The 24,227-nt window shown below is 63.3% G+C and overlaps 1 protein-coding gene across 6 annotated transcripts in view; it reads right to left on the bottom strand.

Annotated features, from left to right (window-relative positions):
- Nucleotides 1-5,890: 5,890 nt before the first annotated feature.
- The window catches only part of rdgB (retinal degeneration B), a 53,697-nt gene continuing 35,360 nt past the window's right edge, over nucleotides 5,891-24,227 (bottom strand). For 2 of the 6 annotated variants that reach the window (XM_037232603.1, XM_037232604.1), the window contains exons 11-26: nucleotides 19,463-19,606; nucleotides 18,933-19,095; nucleotides 17,458-17,687; nucleotides 16,856-17,020; nucleotides 15,830-15,983; nucleotides 15,115-15,224; nucleotides 14,646-14,813; nucleotides 14,002-14,291; nucleotides 13,139-13,375; nucleotides 12,709-12,857; nucleotides 11,228-11,377; nucleotides 10,624-10,804; nucleotides 9,703-9,841; nucleotides 9,005-9,125; nucleotides 8,165-8,260; nucleotides 5,891-7,741 (exon numbers count right to left, since the gene is read on the bottom strand). In XM_037232603.1, the coding sequence (XP_037088498.1) occupies nucleotides 7,603-7,741; nucleotides 8,165-8,260; nucleotides 9,005-9,125; nucleotides 9,703-9,841; nucleotides 10,624-10,804; nucleotides 11,228-11,377; nucleotides 12,709-12,857; nucleotides 13,139-13,375; nucleotides 14,002-14,291; nucleotides 14,646-14,813; nucleotides 15,115-15,224; nucleotides 15,830-15,983; nucleotides 16,856-17,020; nucleotides 17,458-17,687; nucleotides 18,933-19,095; nucleotides 19,463-19,606 (2,636 nt within the window). In that variant the 3' untranslated portion in view covers nucleotides 5,891-7,602. The remainder of the gene's footprint in view (nucleotides 7,742-8,164; nucleotides 8,261-9,004; nucleotides 9,126-9,702; nucleotides 9,842-10,623; nucleotides 10,805-11,227; nucleotides 11,378-12,708; nucleotides 12,858-13,138; nucleotides 13,376-14,001; nucleotides 14,292-14,645; nucleotides 14,814-15,114; nucleotides 15,225-15,829; nucleotides 15,984-16,855; nucleotides 17,021-17,457; nucleotides 17,688-18,932; nucleotides 19,096-19,462; nucleotides 19,607-24,227) is intronic. The other 4 variants (XM_037232606.1, XM_037232605.1, XM_037232607.1 and 1 more) reach the window with 4 other exon arrangements.

Genomic DNA, 24,227 nt, shown 5'->3' with positions numbered 1-24,227 from the left:
TGTGATGTTCTTAGTCAGCTTCCAGCCGAGGCTACCTCCTCGACATCTTGTGAGGAGGCTGCAGTTGGGCCGTGTCGTGGCCTCGCTCAGTACGCTGCGGCGGCCCGGCCCGGCCGGACCGGTGACCGCCGACTGTGGCGCCCACTGAGAGCCGGCCCGGCCTGGCCCTGTCCCCGGTGTGTATGCCTGCTGGTGCGTGTCCACGCGTCTGACGCGGCCGCCTGGCGCGGCCGGCCAGGGCGGCGCCATGTCCGGCAGCGACCTGGACCGCTTCATGATGGCCTGCTCCGACCTGAAGCAGCCGGCGCGCGCCCGCCTCGGCCAGAACCGACCCGGCCTCAAGGACATCAAGGTCAGTCCGGCTGGTGCGCCGCGCAGCGTCCGGTGATGCCGTCCCAGCGCCGGGGCGCGGCTGGTCATCCTCGCCGGGCCCAGGCGAGGCGTAGACCTGGCGCCGTGTGCTTCAGGTACCCTCCTGCCAGCCGTCAGCGAGTGGCGCTCATGACGCACGGTCAGAGTGGCGATGGCGAGCTGCTCAGTTGGGCGACCGGAGGTGGTCTGTTGCATGGGGTCACATGTTCCCACCTTTTCAGCGTGTGCCTCTTCGTGTCCATGGTAGGAGATGAACATAATAAGAATCTATTACACTGTAGGGCTTGATTATCGTGTATTGTACTTTGGATGCTGCCGATTTCACTGTTTTGTCGGCCACTCTTTATCGCGCGGCTCCATACTGTTTTCCTTGCAACTCGTACATTTTGCAATATGCGATAATTAGAAGAGACCTCTAACACCAAATTAAGAGAGAACTTTATGATGCAAATCGACGCATGGCGGGCAGTGCATGATCTCATTTTTCGGGTAAATGCTCACCCCTGTAGACGATTTTTCCTTCGGAGGAGGTTGAGGGTGGGGGTGGGCGGGGAAAGGGGACAGTCTACCAGTGCCGGTATCCGGCCATGCCGCGGTGTCTGACCGCGCGTGTGGCGCCGCCGGCACCAGCCTGGTCTGTGCCTACAGTGAGCCGCGCTGACGGATGTGCCGCCTGCGCCAGGTGCAGCCGCGGTCGGCGCCGTCCGCCTCGTTCCAGACGAGTCAGAAGGCGCGCGACTGGTCGGTGCTGGACCTGGGAGACGCGTTCAGTCAGCCGGCGCCGCCGCCGCCGCCGGCGCCGGCACTGGCGCCAGCTCAGCAGGTGAACGGTCGGGTCTGACTGTCCCGACGCTTTGGCCCGTCCGTGCTTCAGCACGTGCCATGTCGGAGCGGCGGCGACGCATGCCCGAGCGTGGTGAAATGGTCTGGTTGTAGGAAGGTGTACCGGAACATGTCGCCCCGCGATTTTAATTGTGTTTGTCATCTGTCATAGAGGACAGACTCTCGGTAAAGGCTGTATTCGAGAGCAGACATAGAGACAGACTCTCGGTATAGACTGTATTCGAGGGCATCAGCTGACCGGTCACGTATCGCACATTTAACACCGGCCAATAGCGCGACGCCACGTCGCGAAGAGGCGGTCCTCATACCACAGCCCATTTTTTCGTGCGCCGACAGCGCAGCGCTTGTGAACTGTCAGTCCTGGCCCGCTTCTCTCCCTGACGCGTCTTCCTCCCCTGACACGTCTCCCCTCCCTGGCCCGCTTCTCTCCCTAAAGCGTGTTCCCTCCCCGACACGGCTCCCCTCCCTGGCCCTGCTTCTCTATCTGGCACATCTTCCCTCCCTGACACGTCTCCCCTCCCTGACACGTATTCCCTTCCTGGAACGTCTTCCCTCCTTGACACGTCTTCCCTCCCTGACACGTCTCCCCTCCCTGACACGTCTTCCCTCCCTGACACATCTTTCCTCCCTGGCACGTCTTCTCTTCCTGACACGTCTTTTCTCCCTGGCACGTCTTTCTTTCTCTTTCAGCGCGCGCTGCTGGACGACGACGACGACTTTGACGACTTCCAGAGCTGTCCGCCGGCGCCGGCGCCGGCACCGGGCTTCGGCGGGTCGGCACCGGCCATGCAAGGCCTGCTGCCCCCTCTGTCGGCGCCGGCGCCGGCTAACGGCCTGCTACCGCCTCTGTCGGCGCCGGCGCCGGCCAACGGCCTGCCGTCAGGCGCGCCGCCCACCGGCGGCTCGGCCCGCCTGCTGAACGGACTCTGCCTCGGACCGGCCGAGCCGCCGGCGCCCGGGACGTCCTCCGGCCGCGCTGTGACGGTGAACGGTACCGCGGCGCCGTGCGGCCGGCCCGGCGAGCCCGGCGGCTGGGACCCGGCGTCGGCGCCACCCCCGGCCGCCGGCTACACGCCCGTGCCGGCCGTGCTGCCCGCCGCCAAGCCGACGCGCTTCCGCGAGGGTTTGGTGTCGCGGCCGGCGGAGCGACGCGACCGACCGCCGCCGGGGTCGGGGCCGATGCCCGGCCGCCTGCCCACGGTCGACGACTCGCCGCCGGCCGCCGACGACCCGTACGGCGCGCTGCGGCACCTCGCGGCCGCGCCCGGCGACCTGCTCACCGCGCCACCTGCCGGCCTGGCCGGCTTCGCTGCGCCGCCCGCCGACCTGGCCGGCTTCGCTGCGCCGCCCGCCGACCTGGCCGGTTTTGCTGCGCCGCCCGTCGACCTGACGGCGCCGTCGCTCCTACAGCCGGCGCCGCCGCTCCTCCCAGTCGCTCCTGCGGTCCTCCCAGCGGCTGCTCCGGTCCTCCCGCCGCCGTCGTCGCTAGTCCCGCCCGCGGTGTTCGTGCGGCCCGTTCCGCAGCCGGTGATATCACCGGCGCTCGGGCCGGGTCTGGTCGAGGACGAGGACTTCGGCGAGTTCGTGTCGCCGGCGCCGGCGGCCGGTGACGAGCCGGCCGACGAGGAGACGCTGACGCCGGGCGTCCGGCACGGCTCGCTGCCCAGCTTGGACCTGCAGGCGGCGGCAGCCTGCGAGGGTGGCGAGGTGTCCCCGCTGGAGCCGGACCGGCCGCCCGCCTCGGCCGGCGCCGACAAGTACGACAGGATCCGGCAGGAGATGGTCAGTCGAGTGACGTGGGAGGGAGGGAGGGGGGACAGGTCGGGTGATGTGGGATGGAGGGAAGGACAGAGAGACAGGGGGAGTATGGCTGACTGAGATGACTGTCCGGCGGAGTATGCCTGTGACGCATGAGCTGAAACGCATTAAACATTGGCGTCATTGTCGTTGTGTGAATTGCACAACGCTGGTGGCGTTTGTCGTATGTGTCCGGACAGACTACACGATCTCGAGCACCGCGCCCTGTCACACTGAGGGCCCGCTGTAGCGGACAAGGCCGCCGCCTCATCGAACGCTGCGGCGTGAGTCTCGCCGCGCGCCGCGAGAGCCTGACGGCGTGTCCTGACGCCGCCCGCGCGCCGCCGCAGGAGAGCGCCGCGCCGTCCGGCGAGTCTCTGCTGGTGGCCGAGTGGCGGCGCTGCCTGCAGGCGTGCTACGAGCTGATCCAGGAGGGCGTGACGCTGCTCGGCTCGGTGCCGAGCAGCCGCGCCTGTCAGCAGGTGGTCCGCTCACCGCAGGGCGCCAACTATGTGGACAGTGAGTGGACCGCGCCGCGGGGCATCCGCCGCTGTCGACTCACTCGGTCTTCGCGGCGGGCTATTTTTCTCTCGCGCAGCTATGCCAGGTTTTTCGTGCCGTCGAACTGCTTGTCCCGTGCTTGGAGTTTCGGTGTGGGGTCTTTGCGGTTGCAGAAATGTGCTCCGAACTGAGGTGTAGCCCAGACGTTGTTTCTCTTGAGAGGCAATGCGGAGCTGAGTGTGTTCGGCGTTCGCTGTGCGCCGGCCGCCGGGCACGCAGTGACCCGGCGACGTCGTCGGCAGACCTGGGCCGGGTGTACCGGGTGGTGGACCGGATCCAGAACTCGTGCGCGCGCCACGGCTGCCGCCATCAGCTGGAGCTCATCCTCAGCGAGACGTGCAAGGCCTGGGCCAACCTGACGGCGTTCGTGGCCAACTCGCCGACCCGGGTACGTGTCGTCCGCTCCCGGCGGCGGCGGTGGCGACGGCGGTGGGCGAGAGAGACGTCTGGAATCGGGGCGCGCCCGCTGACGCGGAGTGTGGCGGCGGCTGCGCCTGAACGTCGTGACGGCGCCCGGGCATTGGAGGACGGTCTTTACTGGAGGGGCGGGGGAGGGGAGGGGCTTTGGAAAAAGTCCAGCTTCCTTCCCGCGTTGTACTCATGGACAGATTGTGAAGTTGCTCTTGACTCATCGTCCGGTGCCGGTTCAATGGCCGACCACCCGCCTGAGCAAACTCGGCCACTTTTTAGCACAGTTCCAGCCGCTGCGTGACAGCGCAGTCTGTGAAGTCGCATTCTGGGCGGCCCGCCCGGGTGCTCACTTGCGGACCTGTCTGACCTCTGCTGACCTGCTCACCTGCCCCTGCCGGCAGCAGGCCGTCGGGCCGGACTGGTCGGCGGCGGCGCCGGAGCCGGGGCCGGGGCCGGCCGGCGCCGCCTGTGGGGTCTGCTTGCTGCCGAGCGAGCCGGCGGCCGACGGCGAGGTGACGCTCTCCTGTGCCGGACGCGCCTACCACGCCGCCTGCGCCAACCTTTGGATCAACAGAGTGGGCGGCGTGCTGCCCGCGCTGCGGCCCTAGCCGGCGCCGCGGCCCCAGCCGGCGCTGCGGCCCCAGCGGCGCTGCGGCGGGGCCAGCCCGCTGCCGCCATGGCGCTGATTCTAGTCAATGAGGGCGGCCGCCGGGCCGTCAGCGCGCCTTTCGTGCCAACTGAAGCTGCCGTTGGGCGCAGCCAGCTGATCGGTGACGCCGCGCGGTCGGCGCACGTGCGGGCGCGGGGCGTGGCGCTCCGGCGCCGTCTGACGAGGGCGGGGCGGACCCCGGTCAGACGCCGCCCTCCGTCGGCGGGGAAGGCGAGCGTGCTGGGTGGCCGGGCTGGGGCAAACTGTTGCCAGATACGTTTTATACCCTTGTGTCACTTCAGGATCTGTGGAGATTGTTTATGGCCATGCTGTTTGTGGCCGCTGGGCCCGGCGGGGCCGGTTTGGACCGGGTGTTACGCTGTCTACTTCTGGTGCTGCGGTAGGGAACACGGCCGGCTGGGTGGCCGAGTGTGTGCAGCCGTCGCTGCCGTCCTGATTACCAATGAAATACACGCATATGGTCTGGTGCTGCGCGGCGTTGTCGGACCCGGGGTCCGCTGTCTCCTCGGACTGGTCTGTCTCCTCCGATGGTCTTTATTCTCAACAGCGCCTCGACTGCTGTGGTCAGTTCGCGCCGGTCTTCTCAAACACCAACAGGAGAGACTGGCCTGTTACCAATTTACCAGAAACTACACTTAGCACGGGAAGACCGACATGCGCGGTGCCTGCGCAGCTCTCCTCTGATGGTTTTTATTCTCAACAGCGCCTCGACTGCTGTGGTCATATCGCGCTGGTCCGTTCTCAACATCGATAACAGAAGAAACTGGCCTGTTACCGCTTTTGCAGAAACTACGCTTGGCACGGGAATACCGGCAGGCGCGATACTGTCGCGGCTCAAATTTGTTACCGGAGACTTCTGGTTTGTCAGCTGTCCGATAAGGGTAATCTAATGCTTTACCACTCTTTACAGCATTATCCGCAACATAGACGCGCAGCACTCTCCCGCGCGATTGCCAGCTGTCCGATAGGGAAAATCTAAGTGGTTTACCATTCTTTACCGCATGTTCAAATTGCAGTATTGTCCACGCTACAGACGTGCAGCACTCTCCCCCCCATGTCCAGGCCCTGCCACCTGGCCACGTCCGGGCATCCCGCGTTCACCTGAAACACAGCCGCCCGGGGAAAATAGGTAGTATTCACTGGAAAATGCCCGGCGTCACAGTGAGTGTCTCGGGATGGCGCCGCGTCCCGGCGCGGGCCGGGCGTCACGGCGGTCGGCCGCCGGTCCGGAAGGGGCGCGGGCCGCCGGCGGCCGCCGCTCCGCGCCCCGCCCGGCCGGCCCGGGCCTGTACGTATTGCTCCGCGGCGCGGACCGGCCCTGCGCGCCTGTTTTGATTTGTACCGGGCACGTGGCGGCGGCGCGCGCCGGCCGACTCCGCGCGGCCGCCGCGGTGGAGCCCGAGGCCGCGGGCGCGCAGAGCGGGCGCCCAAGCTCAACACCGAGCCACAGCGGCTGAATGAAAATGAATGCATAACAGTGCTTCAGTGATGCTCCTCCCCTGAGTTACACAAACACGGCTGCTGGGTGAGCGCGGCGCACTGCGCTCGTCGTTACAAAGACAGGTAGATTCACCCAGCGCAAGGGCAGACTGAACCAACGGAATGAACACAGAAGGGGCCGGGCGGTCCGAACGGCACCCAGCGGCGGGGCAGCCGAAGCGGGCCTGGTGCAATTTGCGGTCACCGGGGGACGACAGCAATATATGGGACGCTCACAATGTGCTGACAACACGCACGTACGTCTGTTCGACACGATTAACTTCTCGCTCGTCACGCGGCGACGGGGCAACGGTGTGGCCAATCAAACGCAGGGTTGGGGCCGGTGTCCGGAGGTGAACAGAGGCGCATCGGCGTATGGACCACGTGTCCACGTGGACACTCACGTCAACTAATGTAAAACGCAGTCGAGACAACGACTCACTGATATCTCTTCGCGAGCGAAACAAATGGCACCAGCACATGAAAACATAGCCTGCACACAAATTCGATGCTTGTCTAACTAGCACCCTGAAATAATGACTTAGATCACGTGAAACAAACACTAAGCGAATGCAATTTGGGATAAAAGGCTATCAAACCAGTCTCTGACACAGCAACAATAAAAACCAGCGGCACCCGAAGTGACAATACTGGCCAGACAACAGGTAATAGCGTACACATTATTTCCCCACACTTCCGGTTGTCACACGCTACACAAGCGTCGTACTCGTCTGTCGTCGATCGGCGACCACTACACAGCTAAAATATCGCGGATAAAGCGCTTGCCAGCCCGCTTATCTGCCTCGTCGACGGAGGTAAGCTGGGCATGAACGGGGTACGTGAGGGCTGCTAGGCCGCCGCCGCGCCACAAATACTGTATTAAAGCGGGCAGGCGGCGCAGCGACCACGCCTCCCCGTCCCAGGAGAGGGAGGGGGCGACGCTGACCGCAGCGGCTCCGCATCAGGCGGCTGCCGTCCCGCGGCGGCGGCCCTCGTCTCGGACCGCTCATCTCGCTGCCCCGCCTCGGGCGGAGGCGACCGAGCGGGAGCTCGCCGGCGCCGGGCCGCGCGACGAGAACGGACACCGCCGGGGCCGCCAGATCTGGACACCAACAGGACCGGCGGCGGAGGCCAGAGTAAGGGCGCGTCCGCCGCGCGTTTGAACACTGACAAATGCCCCGTCGGTTCTCACACCAACGAGAAAGCGTATTGATCCAGCCGACGCCGGCGCCCCGGACCGGCACTCCATCGTTTGCCAGCGTGGCGCCGCACGGCCGGCCGGTGGTGAGCGCCGTGGCGACGGCGCGCCGGTCCGGGCGGCGCCGGGCGCCGGCCGAGGAGCGGCGCGACGCGGCGCGGACGCGGACCGCGCCGCTCGCGAACATGCTCAGACTGCTGGCCGCGGGACCTGACGGGTGGGACGGCGACTCCGCGCCGGCGGCGCCATCTGTTGCGCGCGCGTGGGACTGTTATCTGTTGACCCTGCCGCGCGGCGCCAGCTTGCGTCGGCTGAAGAGGCCGTCGCCGACGGAGGGCTGCTGCAGCAGCGGCGCCGGCGCTGACGTCACGCATGACGTAGCCGGGAACGAAGTGGCCCGCTTGGCCGACCTGAAGGGCGGGGGAGGGGTCACACGGAGGCCGGCTGCAGGCCACTCACTAACTCACAACCGTGTCGGCGTCCTGAGCGATACGAAGCTCCGCAGAAACGACTGGCGATACCACTGAACCAATGCACCGGCACAGGCTTACATCAGCACTGGGGTGATGGTCCAATTTACTGTAGTGAGCTCCACAAAACTAACGGACATCAGCAGTGAGTTCGAAAGGCAGCAGCATATCAGCCACGCCGTTTCCCGGGGTGACACATACGGATAATACAAAAAGGCAGCCTTGCGTGGCCGCATGCGGCCTAAGAACAGCGACCACGCCAGCGATCGAACGCAGACGAGACCACCAACAAAACCCGAAACAGTATCAGGAGCCGCAAACTGGCTCGGCAGCTGCCAGGCGTGTGCGCCAACAAAAACCAACCAAAAGAAGCGGCCGCGGGGCATCGGCGGGGTAGGTAGAGCGCGCCGCCGGCCGACCGGCTCGGGCGGCGGCCACGTGGGCCAGTGCTCCAGAGTCCTGCGGGACAGGGCGGGCGCGCCCGTCACTGGCTCGGCCCTCGCGCAGCCGGCGGCAGACCCGGCCAAGACCAAGCTAGCGGCGCCCGACGCACAATACCGGCGGCCAATGGCAGGCTCATGCGGGCGGGGCGGGGGCGGGGGCGGGGGCGGGGGCGGGGGCGGAGGCGGGGGCGGGGGCGGGGGCGGAGGCGGAGGCGGGGGCGGGGCGGGAGCGGGAGCGGGGGCGGGAGCGGGAGCGGGAGCGGGAGCGGGAGCGGGAGCGGGAGCGGGAGCGGGGGCGGGGGCAGGGGCGGGGGCGGGAGTGGGAGCGGAAGGGGAGCGGCGAATAGGGCTGGAAGAGGAGAGGACGCGTCTGAAAGGTGGGGCAAGCGGCAGGCCCTGCGCTCCTGACAACGCGGGTAAACACACAGCTCAGATCACGTGCTGCGTCAAAAAAACCTACGGAACTGCATGCTGAACACAATGGAAGCTGTACGGGTGAGATGCAGGCTGATACAGAGCAGGACCTCCCTGAGATCAGCACCCACGGCAGGGTCTGGGCAAAATATCAGCGCCGTTACTGCCATACGAGCTGTACCACGCCGTGCCCCAAAATTATCCGTGGTCACCGACTCTTAACCGTTTCCACAGATAAATAAGCAGCGGGCCAAGAAACATCCGATGTATCCGACCCGGCTTGCATGCGCCGACCGGCGGCAGCCGGAGAGCAGCAGCCGGCGCGCGCGCGCGGGTCGGGCCTCACCTGCGCCGGGTGAGCGCCGGGTTCAGCCCGAAGCAGCCGCGGGGCAGCACCATCCGGGCGTTGCCCTTGGCGGCACGACTGCCGCCCACGCTGGTCAGCTCCGCCAGGTGCGCCGCGTAACCTGGAGGAGCAGACACGGCGTGGAGAGACTGACGCAGACTGGTGGTGGACACGGGGACACAAATACCACATGCCGACACGGCGTGGAGAGACTGGCGCAGACCGGTGATGGACACGGGACGCAGAGAACAAGCGCAGACACGGAGTGGGGAGACTGGCGCAGACTGGTGGTGGACAAGGCGACACAGATGTCACACACAGACACGGTGTGGGGAGACTGGCGCACACTGGTGGTGGACACGGGGACACAGATGTCACACACAGACTCGGGACGCTCAGGCGGTACGTCATGTGTGCAGCCAGACTCGCTCCGACTGCCGCCTTACCCGTCAACACAGCTAGCCAGGGAGTCATCACTTCCAAGCAGTGTCGACGGCAACACATGGCCGGTTCGAGCATGACCCACCATTTTTCAGTTGCTCAGCACGAGATGAGTAGCAAGACATTGCATTAGATTGCCACAAAGCCAGATTACTATCTACCTGACAGAAGATGCCAGGCAGCGACAGCCGCTCGTGCCCGTCAGCTGACCGTGACTGGCGTCAGCTGATGCCAGTCAGCTGGCAGCTCAGACCCACCCTCGGTCAGGAAGTTGGCCTGCTGCTTCCTGGAGAACTTGCCGACGATGTAGATCTGCTCCGGCTTGAGGCCGACGCTGCTGTACATGCCGATGTCCTTGCTGCTGCCGTAGCCGGCGTGGATGATCATCCCCGACTCCTGGGGAAGCGGCAGTAAATTCAAGCGGCTGGCGCGGAAGACACTCGGGCGACAGGTCCGTCTGCCGCTGGCCGATGACGGCCCAGTGCTTCATTATTCGGCCGTTTGGGTGGCAGGGATGTCAATATTTTGCATGCTATTTCATCCCAAGATTAGGGTTCGCTGCCTGTTGCCCCTCCCATTGCTCAAGATCGGCCGATCAACACTGAACCAGGTGGCAGTCAACCCAGCATATAAGCGCCTCAGGCTTGTAAAATGGGCCGGGCAGGTCAGATGTTTGTGTTCGGGGTAAAGGGCAACGGATTAACGCCGACAAATCACGTGCGGAGGCCGCCGGTTAGCCAAGATTATGAAAGTATGACGTCATATGTACGCCCACGATAACCTCCCGGATGAACTTTGGAACGTTGTGACTTCCACACGGCCGCCCAGTACGGCCAGGACCGGCGGCTCTGGACCCGGGCCGGTGTCGCGTATGACCTCGCCTGGCCCGTCTGCTGGTTATCAGAGGAGATGCTCCGCCTTGGCACGTCGCCGATGGTCGTAAATGCCCTGCACTCACCGCCGCGAGCAGACGACGGTGACCTCGCCTGAGCCAACACGTGACCTCCGGTGACCCACTAAAGTGCCCTTGACCGCTCCTCGCGTGTGACTTCCGCCAGCCTGCCAGGGCTGTCACTGTCCTCCCAGTCCAGCCTGTTCGCCCCCCCCCCCTCACCAGCCAACCCTGCCAGACCTGCCGCGGTGACCTCAGCTACCCTCCAGCGGCGGGCAGAACTGACCTCCACCAGCTGGCGCAGGTAGTCGGCCTTGTGCTTGAGAGGCTCCGTAGTGAGGCCGTCGGCGAACGAGACCAGGCCGTGCGGGAAGTTGTGCTGCGACAGCCAGGAGAGCACCTTGCGCCGCTGCATGTCGGGTCGCCCGGTCACGTACAGCACCAGGTAGCCGAGCTCCTGCCAGTGTCTGTCGGCACGGCGCGCCGAGGTCACGCGGCGCCAAAACTGACGGGAGGCGTCTCACAGGTCACGCGGGGCACCGGACGGCGCAGCTGCTGTTGGCGCCCCGGCGGCTGGGCGGCCCGGTTCGGCGGACGCCGCCGCTGCCCGCTCGGGACGGCGCACGGACAGCGCCGCCGACAGGTGAAGCGAACGTGGCCGCACGACCGAGAGCGACGGAGAAATGTCACGGATCTCCTGGACAACGCGCCTGGCGCTATCTCCGGACCTGAAGGATACAGCCACGGCCCCGACCGACGAGGAGCAGTCTCGAGCCCTATCCCAGACTAGCAGCACGCACATCCTCAGTACAACGCACCGCCTCGCCCCACCCGCACGCGAAGCCGACCGGTGCTGACGGCGTCAGCGGTGGCGGCAGCGCTCCACTGACCTGACCACGTCGACGGCCGAGGCGCGAACCTTGGGGTCCCGGCCCGTCACCGACATGCTGGCCGTGAAGGAGCCGTCGATGCTGAAGACGACGCACTCGGTCTTGGGCGGCACCACGCACAGCTGGAAGTCGCAGGACGTGTGGTCCCCGCTGCCGGCGGACGGACGCGTCAGGACCGGCGGGGCAAATGCAGGGCGGCGGTCCGGGGGTTTCATGCGCGCAGGATGCTCCGCACTGAGCTCGTCACATCACTGGCCAGGATGTTTGGACGTGGCCGTCCTTCTACGGATTGAGAGGCCCCTCTATGATTACAAACTCTGATACGGCACACTGGATTGAGCACACGGATTGAGACATCCGTCTTTGATTACAGCCTCTGATACAGCACACTGGCTCTTCTCCCGGGCGCAGTGGCGGGATAGCTGTAGCAGCTGGTGCGTCGAAATAGGTCTACTGACTATAAATATCATATAACAGGCCCGCATCTGGTCAGGACGCCGCGCCCAGCAGTGCGGCCCCGCACGAAATCGCGCGCAAAAACGGCGATCACGTTAGGGCTCGCAGTTCGTATCGACAGAACACGCTAACGTCTCACGGGCGATAAATGGCTCCCAAGCCGCATCTTGTGCCTTCGCTGCGTAGCATGGCCAAGCCAGACATACATCAGCGTGAGGTCGGGGAGCGGCGAGGGTTGGTCGGATCAACACCGAGCGGTGGCCCGAGTTAGTTGGTGTCGGCAGCACCCCTCCTGAGCGACAGCGTCACTCAGACATTAGTCACGGCCCGGCCGGGCGCACGACAAACACGGCACCAGAGCCGCAGCCACTTCCCACCGGTAGGCGCCCAGACGAGTCGAGGGGAGCAAAGCCGCAGCGTCGTGAGGTGCTCATCGCGAGACTCTGCACAGAACGAGCATCCACGTCGGGCCTGACTACCGGTGACTTATCAATTATAGCACAGCAAAGCCGCGGCGACGCGTGGTCGTGCCTATCGTGCAGCCCGCCTGCATTCAGATGCAGGTCCATGGGCTCGAGCTTCACACGAAGATGGCTTTTCATTCTTAGTTCCTTCCTGTATAAGACGAACTGCAAACACGCAGGTATTAACAAGTTCACTAGGACTCCGACCCGTTTCATTCAAACAGTACCACATCCTCCACCCCTCACTCGCTCTCCTGATCGGACCCAATCGTTCCGACCGCTCTCAGCGACCGATCCTAGCGGCTCTTCATCCCACCGGAGGCGTGTCCTTTATCCGGCGCGAGCCGATCCTGCCCTCCGTCAGCGGCGCCCGGCCTGATCCTCCCCGCCATCAGCGGCGCCCGGCCCGACCCTCCCCGCCATCAGCGGCGCCCGGCCCGACCCTCCCCGCCGTCAGCGGCGCCCAGCCCGGCCCTCCCCGCCATCAGCGGCGCCCGGCCCGACCCTGCTCGCCGTCAGCGGCGCCTCCCCGCACCACAGCAGCGGTGCCCGGCCACTCACCGGACCACCATCTTGATGGGGTAGAGGCCGAAGCCGAGCGCATGCGCCGGCGCCACCGTGTGACTGACGCGCCCGCTCTTGTCGGACACCTCCGTGGCCAGCAGCGTCCAGTCGCCGCCCGGCGGCTCCGCCATGTAGTAAATGTCCACCTGGAACGGAACGCCACGCCCGAACGTCACGCTTACGTCACAGCCCGTGTCGTGACAGCTGCCGGCGCCACCAGATCTGTTACAGCAGCACGACATCCACCGGCGGACCAGCGCAGCGACGAGACACACTACGGTAGGGCACTTCCGCCACCAGCGAGGTGAGTTCCGGTACACACTCAAGCTCCTTGTTCAGTCGTTAGTCTCAGCCCCACCCTCCACCCTTGCGGTCACACCACTCCCAGCGCCGGCGCCGGCGCGCCCTGCCCGGCCGGGCCACTCACCTTCTCCCCGCTGAGGGAGACCATGTCGAGCGGGCCGTACGTGAAGCGGGCGGCCAGCACCTGCGGCAGGCCCTCCCGCACCACCACGTCGTTGCCGCGGTGGTTGGGCGTCACGTTCTTGATCTTGACCGAGGTGCGCTTGCGGATCCACTTCTCGCGCGGCTGGCCGGGCGCGAACAGCGCGCCACCGGCGTCGCGGCCGTCGGCGGCGGCGCCATGCAAGTCTCCGCCGAGCAGCTGCAGAGGCAGGGGCGGCACGTGAGGACGGGGACGTGCGAGTCCCCACCGAGCAGCTGCAGAGGCAGGGGCGGCACGTGAGGACGTGGACGTGCGAGTCCCCACCGAGCAGCTGCAGAGGCAGGGGCGGCACGTGAGGACGGGGACGTGCGAGTCCCCACCGAGCAGCTGCAGAGGCAGGGGCGGCACGTGAGGACGGGGACGTGCGGGTCCCCACCGAGCAGCTGCAGGGGCAGGGGCGGCACGTGAGGACGGGGACGTGCGGGCCCCCACCGAGCAACTGTCGAGGGAGGGGCGGCACGTGAGGACGGGGACGTGCGGGCCCCCACCGAGCAGCTGCAGAGGCAGGGGCGGCACTTGAGGATGGGGACGTGCGAGCCCTGACCGAGCAACTGCAGCGGCGGCACGGGCGGTAGCTTTCTGATCTGTACCTACACGCATACCAGACGCACATACATCGGCTCCCGCTAAATCAACCGCGTCCCACCGACAAAACACGGTCCGATGTCGCGCCAGGGCTCAGACCATCCGGACTGCGGGCTGCCGCCGGGCGCTGAGGCACACCGCGCCCACGCGTGCGCCCCCGCATGCCGCGGCGCGACTCACAATCCGCGGCGGGTGCTCACATTGCGCAGGATGAAGGCGATGGCGTCCTGGCTTTCCCAGTAGCTGGCGTGGAACAAGTGCGGCAGCACGTGGGCCGGGAAGTTGGCCAGCCCGTCCGGGCAGTAGAGGGCGTAGTCGATGCGCTTGTTGCCCCACCAGCGCTGCATGATGCTGTTGACGGTCTGCAGCTGAGCCGTGCCCATGCCGGACATGGTGGAGACGACGGAGACGGCCGACTCGCGTCGGCAGAAGCCGCGTCGCTCGTCAGTGTAGTCGGCCAGCAGCTCCGGCTGGCTCTGCACGTACTCCACTGGGGGAAGCGCGCCCGCCGGGCCGCGTCAGACGCTGCCGGCCGGATCACGACACACGCACGCACGCACGCACGCACGCACGCACGCAGAGCCAGACGCTTTGGTCACGGGAACAGGACAACCACGGGCTTAATATCCAGAGCGCACGCAAGCTGCCTGCGGACACATCCAGCGGACGAACCCAGCAAATCTTCCCCTGCAAGCGATCCTAGCAAATGAAATCTCCCCAGAATCCCCATCCCAGCCGTAGACCATGAATCTATCTCCCGCAGAGACCGACGACTGCTCCGCGCACAGCCCCTTGAGTCCGTCCCTTCCACAGCACGTGCAGCTCCCCGCCCGGCGCGACTCACGCAGGTGGACGGGCTGGCCGTCGCCGAGCGGGTACTTGTGGTAGCGGCACACGTTGGCCGGCGAGAGCTGCGCGAACCTGGCGCAGATCAGCGGCTCCAGACGGCACGCCACCGGGTTGGTCGGGTGGAACAGGTTGTAGACGTTATGGCAGGCAGGCCGCGGCGGCGCTGCGGCGGAGGCCACGTCCGTCAGCTCGCGGCGGCGGAGGGACGCCGCGGTGCCGACCAGCGGCGCACCTGGCTCGGTATGCGGTTACTGCGGTCATCAGCGTGACGTGCGTCCCTGTCAGCTGTCGCCGTCGGGAAAGACGGCGCCGTGCGTCAGATATGAGTCTGGGTCTCGGGGCTGGAGCTGTCATGCGCCGCCGACCGTCTCGCTCCCTCCCTCCCCCCCCCCCCCCCCCCATCGTCCGCTGGGCAGACCCGTCGGCCGACGTTGTCACGTACGGCGAGCCGGCCGGCGCCTCACCTCGGTTCTCGTCGGGTAGGTACATGCGGCGGGCGGCCAGAACGAGCCCCAGCGGCGTGCCGAACATGAACAGGTCGGTCACCTCGAACTCCAGCCGCCAGTGGCCGTCGCTGCAACGGCACTGGCCGGTCAGCGGGGCGCGGCAGCGGCGGCGCCATGGGGACCCGGCTCAGGCAGTGGTGATGCGTTGGGGCGATAGGCCAGGGGGAGGGGGTCGGAGAAGAGGGCGGCTAGGCTTGGCAGAGACGGTATGCGGGTCAAAAGGCCACGCGTTACGGTGTAAAGCCACGGAATGAGGTGGGAGACACGGAGGCAGAGACTGGCGCCAGAAGAGAGATGAATGGTTAGCACGCAAACACGGCAGGACATCCTGATTCACCGAATAAGGAAGGCCCAATACCAGTGAAATCGGAGGCTCTGACAGGCCTACCGTCAAGAGCAAGACCAGACAACGTGTACGATTTGATACGGTAAGTCCCAAACCAAAAAAGCACAGTCGTTCTAAAAAAAACCCTCCAGAATAACTGCACGGACACAGCAAAAAGGGAACGTAAATCGAAATATTTTTATCTAGAAAGGTGGCACATCCTGGCCGCGTTTTGCACCAGCAGCATCAAGTAGAACTTGTGGACGCCAGACAACGCAGCGTCCATGCCCACTGCGTCGAGGCGGATCTGACCAGAGCTCTGTCAGAGACTGTGCGTGCGCCTCTGACCTGGAGCCGGACGTGCGGCGGCCGGGCGACAGATGGCGGGAGAGCGGCTCGCTGTCAGAGAGTGTCCGGCCGGCGGTAGGCTCGCCCGGCGCGCGCGGTGCATCCGACTTGCAGCGGCGCAGCTCGCGCGAGTGGCTGGTCGAACAGTCCGAGTCTGTCGCGGGGCACGGCCACGGGTCAGGTCGGGTCAGGTCAGGTCGGGTCAGGTCAGGTAAGGGCAGCTCAGGTCAGGCACGGCTGATGGTCGGATGACACGACGAGCCGTGTTTTACAATGCCAATGGAGACCGTCCGACGCAGACACAGAAGACTCCGAGCAGTCCGCATCGTTCTATTGCGCCGGCAATAGCATCACAGAACCTGGGGCTCAGCACACGGCGGTCTTACCGACCATGAAAACGGCCCCAGACGAAAGAACGATACGCGCTACACCGCGGTGCCGCGAGACATGCCCATTACGCATAGTTACGATACACATTAATGCGTGGCCTCCATCATGCCCGGAGCATACACCGCCGACCCAGCAAAACCCTTTTGTGAATGTGTCGCTGGTGAGCGCAGAGGATCGACGCCGGACACCCAGGCTGTGACTTCGCGGTCGATGTGAAAGACGTTCTCCGCTGGTTCAGGTGAACGACAACAAGGACCACACAACAACCCAGTTTTAACTACAACTAGAACATGATTTGTTAACACATAGAAAGCCAGCATGATGCAGATCAACGTCCGGAGCTTTGTTAGTACACAAATAGCGATTAAGTGGGAAGCGGTTAAGTGGCGTATCTCAGGCGAGTGTACAAACCATTGTGTCGCATGGTTTAATACGACTGTTAGTACATGAACATGGAGCGCAGCGCGCACACCACTATCGTTATCCCAGTGAAGTGACAACCGAGCACGACACACACTACCCGAGCCGACAGCAGGCGTCACAGAGCAGCGCCCTCGCCCCAGCGGCCGGCACAGGCGAGGCGCGGGCACACCGAAAGCGGTGCCGGCCGGCCGGCGGGCGGCGGCCGGTGTTTACCGTAGTCGTCGGCGGAGACGGAGCCGGCACTCAGCCACGCCTCGCTACCTTTGGCCGGGGCGGGGGTGAAGGGGCACACACCGGGCGATGGCGGCGGCGCCGACTCCTCCTCGTCGCAGCACGAGCACAGCACGTCATACGCCAGCACCGAGCCCATGGAGTCGGCTGCCGTGGGGAGGAGTGGCTCGTCAGGACAGCGATCACGCAGCGGACGCGGCCGCCCGGCGACATGGTCAGCTCGGTGTCCGCCCGATCTCGTGGTTTATCGCCTGTGCTTTATCTCGCCATGCGACGCTATAGGGGTTGTGATTTCCTCCAATCAGCCCAGTTAATGCGCGAAACTTGATTTCCCACTAGATCTTACAGATAAGAACATATCCCACATCCGCTAGCGGCTGTCACTCGAATTCATGCACATTGGTTACAAGACGACGCTTCGACAAAACAAAAACCAGCACTGACACACGAGCTTCCGTCCTCTCCATACGGCACGCGTCCACCGTCTGTTCACATTCACATGAAATCACCGCCGGAGCCTGTTGGTCACCGCTTCCACCGCGGACGCGAGCTGTCCCCGCGTTCCCCATGCCACCCCTCCTCACCGATGATGGAGACCTGGCCCTGGAAGCCGAGGCCGGCCGGCGAGCGGACAAACTCCTGGAAGACGCGGTTCATCTGGCTGGCGAGCCGCGCCACCGTGTCGTGGTGGTCGGGCGAGCCGGCCGCCAGCAGCGGCACGGCCGCCACCGGCAGCGGGTCGGCCGCCGTCCACGCGTCGCCGCCGGCCGCCGCGCCCGCCGCCGGCACAGACGCGAAGCTGTACGGGCTCAGGCTGCCAAGAGGCGGGCGGCGGCGTGAGGGCGGCGCCCCTGACCGGGACCCGGCCGCGCGCCGGGCACAGGTGGTGTGGGAGGGAGAAGGTCAATGTCGTGGGATCATGGCTGTGAACGGTGGCCGAGCTACATAAAACCCACGTGGGTCTAGTTTCCGCACAACATAACGACTGCTACTCCTTCGCGACTTTTTGTGATTTGGAGATCATACTGAGCAATGCGAAACCGAGGCAAATGTTGCGGGAGGGGGGGGGGGGAGGAAGCATGGCCCCACGACAAACCAGGCTCCACCTACAGCTGTGCGAATAGACGCTACACGCAGCAATGCGCGAGGAATTACTTCTAGAAACCATGGAAATGAAAATGACTCTGTGTGGTCAAAAGGCAATGGAGATGGCGTCGGGTGCTCAAGCAGTCATACAATGGAGCAAACCGATTACTTGAGCACAGTCAAAGGTGATAGCAATGTTTCATGCTGTCAGCTCAGAAAACTGGTGGTTCAAAAATGGATTATTACATCAAACATGTTTCTAAAATCCCGAAGTACATGTGTGGCAATTTTGATCATCCACATCATTAGCAGAAGGTCTCATGATGCTTCACCGCCTGTGACGGTTATCAGTAGGATACCTGAGGAATCAAAGAGAGCCAAAGCTTCACAAAGCTGCTTACAGCCCAAGCCCTCCGCATTAGCAGGCGTATTAGCGCCTGCACCACAGAATACAGAAACCGCGCGCCAAGGCGTAACACCGTCCAGCCACGGCAGAAGAGACCCGCAAACCCCTCCCTAAAGACGCGTCAACAATGTCAGTCCATTCCTTCGCGTGGCACACGAGACAACCATGGCGGTCTGGCTCCCGAGCTGCCGGCTGGTCCGCGGCTCCGCGCGGCGATCGCGCGGGCACGGCCAGACAGACGGCGTTCGCGCACCTTCAGCGGGGTCGTTCGCGGAATGGGGACTGTGAAGCCGCCGCCGCTGTGATCAATACGGCTCGATACTTGCCAGCCGGGCACGGTCCGTGCAAGGCCCCACAGAGCCTCGCGCTGGACAATGGTGACGGCGGGTCAGGGTGGGGGCGGAGTGGCCAGGCCTCCCGCTCCCCAGCACAGAGTGTCCCACCTTGTAAACGGGGAGTGAACACGGCACGGCTCGTCTGGTGCATAGCGATTCGTTACATGCCACCTCACCTGGTGAGCACAGAGAGCGCAGCGTGGCCGTGGCCCGACCCAGCGGCCCTGCTCACCTGGTGAGCACGGAGAGCGCTTCGGCGCAGATGGACGGACAGGGCACCAGCCGGATGCAGAGCCGGCCGAGCAGGGACGGGTAGTGCTGCGTGAGGATCGCCTCCACCGAAGCGCGGAACGTGGTCACGTCGGAGCGCTTGGTGCCGCGATCCACCTGCGCGTCTAGCGAGAACAGACAGCGCCGGTCAGCCTCCTGCCGTGGCCGAAGACTCTGTATTGACCAGACCGGCGTACGCAAGGTACTATGGCCTTTAATGTGGCCATCGGGATGCATGACGAACCAAAGGAAATTACATGATATCTCATGGGAGATGATGTATGGTAGTGCAGGTCATACAACATGCATGAGATACAAACGTGACATCTGTGGGGGAGGTGCGACACACCTGCGACGGAGAGAACGCGTGCAAGCGTCCTGTACAGAACGCTCAGAGACCGTTATAAGCAGCGCGTGTGGCAGACAAGCCGCGGGCGCACCAGGCGGGGGTGCCGCTGCTGCGTGACGGGGCGGGCCGGGCGGAGCACTCACCGAGCACGCTCCCCGAGTGCAGCACCAGCAGCAGGATGTCGCAGCTGCAGGAGCCGCCGGCCGGCGGGGCCGGGACGCCGGTCGTGTGGTCCAGCGACGGTGACGGCTCACCCAGCCGGCCGTTCGGCTGCAGGGGAGCCATGTCTGGGGAGGGCATCGGCACCGTCACACGGGCGTACTCACACCGGCACCGCCACACGGGCGTGCTCACGCCGGCACCGTCACACGGGCGTGCTCACACCAGCACCGTCACACGGGCGTGCTCACGCCGGCACCGTCACCCGGAGCGTGCTCACGCCGGCACCGTCACACGAGCGTGCTCACACCGGGCACCGTCACACGAGCGTGCTCACACCGGTACCGTCACACGGGCGTGCTCACACCGGCACCGTCACCCGGGCGTGCTCACGCCGGCACCGTCACCCGGGCGTGCTCACGCCGGTATCGTCACACGGGCGTGCTCACACCGGCGTCGTCATACGGGCGTGCCCGCATCGCATACGTATGGTCATACGGGCGGCCATACGAACAGTCACACGGACACCACCACGTGAGCACAATGGCCGGGCCGCAGTCACACTGGCACAGACACACAGACGCAGGCATCACCTTCGTCGCCCTCAGAGTAACGACTCGAACCACGATTGCAACCACAGCCGCCGTCGCCGCTGCAGCGGCGGCTCTCGTCAAGGACACGGTCACGACTTTCTACACTGTTACAGTGGACACTGTGACAGTGTAGACTGAACAGCAAACGCTTGAGTCGGCTTGGGCCTCGTGCTGGATCTCTCCGAGCTAAGAGTTTTGCACAGACCTCTTGTCCCAAATATTTCGGGGATGGATAGCGTGGACCGCAATGTTTGGTAAATCTGTCCACCCTCGGGAGCCACTCCATAACCCGAGGCTGCACGAGCTCCAGCCATGGCTTGGCATACATACAGAGCAGAAGCCCACGTCCGAGCCCCGGACTGCACGGCATCGGGAAGGGCTGCTGTCACGGGACTCACGTTTGTCCTCACCATGCCGTCACGTTTGGTTCCAATGACGCTGAAGCAGCAGTCTGATAATACTGAGAACATCAGCTCAAAGGCCTGCGCATGCTTTCAAAGGGACGTCGGCACGATCTGCAGGCATCTTTAGTTTGATTGGCATTTCCTTGTGACCAGTTTTAATCCAAGTAGGCGGTAACGAGTGGGCGCTGTCTCCATGGCGACACACGCTTGTTTGTCACGCCAATGTACAGCGCCCCATCCGATGTTTTTGTTCCACGTGAGGTTGCAGGCATCCGTTTTACCTTTGGGCGAGCTTGTACACATCCGTTTTGTTTTCTTTCGTGTCAGCCTACACCACATTTTCCTATGTAAACCGGTTATATCGACATCAGCTTTGACGCCTAAGACATGCACAAATGTCCATCTACGAACACTTGCATGCAGGACAAATGTCAAACAGAAATTGACGCGTACCAAGTTTTGCACATACGAACTGTGCGACACGAGCACCAGCGATACCAACAACAGTGCCAACAAACATTCACGCACGAACTCTCGCGCTCGAACCCGTGCGACACATGACCCGCCAAAGAGTGCGCGCGCGCGGTCACCGACGACGCCAGCTGGTGCCGCGGGGCGTGCGCAGCCTGGGCCAATGCCGGCTGCTCACCAGCGTCAGCGCGCAACGTGCCGCGCGCGGTCATCGCAGTGCAATGCGTAGCTTCCCAGTGCCTGCACGTGCGCCACAAACCTGCGCCAAGCCCATCACCCGTGGCCCCCATGCGGCTCAAGCAGATAAAAAACAGCGAAACCCCACGTTCAAATCCCGGTCATCGCGCCCGACGTACTTTGGTTGAAACTTTCTGTTTTCGATCTGGCAGCACGCGCGATATGGTGACGACACGATTAGGTCGCGGCGTGCTCGCTGGTGTCGACATGTTAAGTTCGCAGCGTGCCCGCTGGTGACAGCACGGTACGTTCGCGGCATGCTCGCAGAAGACGACACGTTAAGTTTGTAACATGCTCGCTGGTGACGACACGTTAAGTTCGCGGCGTGCTCGCTGGTTTCGACACGTGAAGTTCGCGGCGTGTTCGCTGGTGACGACACGTTAAGCTCGCGGTGTGCTCGCTGGTTTCGACACGTGAAGTTCGCGGCGTGTTCGCTGGTGACGACACGTTAAGCTCCCGGTGTGCTCGCTGGTTTCGACACGTGAAGTTCGCGGCGTGTTCGCTGGTGACGACACGTTAAGCTCGCAGCGTGTTCGCTGGTGACGACACGTTAAGCTCGCGGCGTGCTCGCTGGTTTCGACACGTTAAGCTCGCGGCGTGCTCGCTGGTCTCGACACGTTAAGTTCGCGGCGTGTTCGCTGGTGACGACACGTTAAGCTCGCGGCGTGCTCGCTGGTTTCGACACGTTAAGTTCGCGGCGTGTTCGCTGGTGACGACACGTTAAGCTCGCGGCGTGCTCGTTGGTTTCGACACGTTAAGCTCGCGGCGTGCTCGCTGGTTTCGACACGTTAGGTTCGCGGCGTGCTCGCGGGTCCAGTGCGCTCGGGTTTCTGGGCATGCTGCATAAATACACCACCGCTGTCTGGCGGCCGACGTATATTGGACGCATGATAAACAGACACTGTTTGCAGATCATAAAATGGCGGAGTTTTTGGTTGAGTGTCATATCACACGCAGCCATGCCGAAGGGCGTCGTTCAATGCAAGCAACTGCATCTAGGTCGAGATTGTTCAAATCCATATCACAGCACGTGAAAGCGGTTGCAAAGGTCGTCATTGGCCTTCGCGCTACGTCACGATAACACGCTTGCACCTGACTTCGGCCTGCACTGCACCGAGTGCGGTCGGCAGCGTGCTTGATGACGTCACATGGGGTCGTCTTCGACGGAGCAACAAAGCCATGCGCCTGGCCGTGTTCGGTGGAGGATATCACAACACACACGGACGCGTCGGACCGCGGAAGCAGACCTGGTTCAGCCCGGAAGACAGATCTGATCGGTGGACAGAGCGGCAAACAGAACACAAGTCGGCCGGGAAGACCGTGGTCCGGGGTTCCGTGCAGGGCTTGAGTACTGGGCGCTCGTGGCTTCTATCAATGCATGCAGCATAACAACGGGCGACTTTTAAGGGTGTCATACGATGGACGTGCGGTAAAACCACGCGAGCGAGCAGGGACGTTAGTGACGCGTGCGGTGGGAGGTACACATCCTGGCTGAAACGTTTGCCATCTGGTTATCCTACGATTCACGTGTAATAGTCCTGCTCGCAATGGCGTAGGAGGGAGCGGTGCAGATGGTCTCCACAAAAGCAGGTGTCAATAAGTACCACAGCAGTACTTGACCTAGGCTGAGAGGTAAATCCATGTCGCGGTCACGTTCCTGTCATAACACCACCCATCTATGTCCAACTTGAAACCATGATATGATTTAATACCATGATACAGTTTAACGTCTCCTACGATCGAAGATAAGCAAATGCTCGTTGTTTTCAAGCCAAATTTGTCAGGCTCACCTATCACCATCATGAATACAGCTGACCTCTGTCAGCATGTCCGCGGCCTCCGTCCAAAATTTACATATTGGCGGCCAGTAGGTCGGGCTCGCCGGTAACTGTCGGGCGCCTCAGAGGTGCTAGCGCTATTGCAGTGCTCCATTTTCATAAATCAGAGGAGCTTGAGCCACACACATGCCCACTTCAAGTGAATAAGAAACTTCTGAGATTAAGACTACACTTCGCGCTTAACAATGCCACCAAGAACAGCCCCCCATAATCATGACACATTTAAGGCACTGGCGCACATTTGGTGAATATTCGATATAACTTAAAACACCACGTAAGCGCTTATCCTCAGTAAATATTCCGTCACTTTCTTGCATTTTGAACGTCAAACTGATCCAACGAACACTTCAACGGCAATGCCAGGGTGCTGATAGTGCGCGGCATATCTTAACTGACGTCATCTTTTGCGCAGTCCCAAACAAGACGTCAAGGGCGACCACGATCTGCCACGTAAGGGGCCACGGTATGCTCCGTTATCTGCGTTTTCACGGGACCCGAGCGAGCCAGGAAACAATACACGGTACGAACAGACCCTAGCGCGAGAGGGTGACCTCGTTGAAGACAACGCACGCCCGGGGCACACATTCCGCAGACCACAATGCCATGGATTCGATGTAGAACTACCCGCGTGGTAACGTGTGCAGACGACTCAAGCATGAGATAGTACCTCGCATCAACATTGGAAGGCTTCGTGTGAAAATTTTTACTTTCGTTTCGTACGAAAATCACGGCAAGTTCGGCATTGGGATGACAACTTCTCGTAGTAGCGCGAGGGTCACATCAGCTGTATCACAAGCGCTGTGCTCTATGCTTTATGTAGCTATGTTTCAGGGCCCCAAACAGCACCACACCACAACGATGCTGTTCTTTGGCGCATCGTTAGTCGAGAAATTCTACCATCATCTCACATGTTACTTCTTTATGAAAATGGTCACGTATGGCTGAAGCTCACGATAATTACTAAAAAATCGCACTGAAATGATACACGCTTCTGGGACAGTCATGAATGGGCGTGTCTAATGTGTATGGTCGCAGCGTGCAACGTCACTACACAGCATGCCCAGAGTCAGCCGACCCATTCGACACGTCCCACGCGTACAGACGGGACGGGCAGACCGCGTCCCGGCCGGGCAGCGGCCGAGCCCCGGCCGAGCAGCGGTCGAACCCCGGCCGGGCAGCGGCCGAGCCCCCGCCGGGCAGCGGCCG

Source organism: Pollicipes pollicipes, unplaced genomic scaffold (genome assembly GCF_011947565.3).
Source record: "Pollicipes pollicipes isolate AB1234 unplaced genomic scaffold, Ppol_2.1 Scaffold_7231;HRSCAF=8579_pilon_pilon_pilon, whole genome shotgun sequence".
Classification (NCBI taxonomy): domain Eukaryota; kingdom Metazoa; phylum Arthropoda; class Thecostraca; order Pollicipedomorpha; family Pollicipedidae; genus Pollicipes; species Pollicipes pollicipes.
Note: the sequence above shows the minus strand (reverse complement) of the source record. Positions and strands in the feature narration are given on the sequence as shown.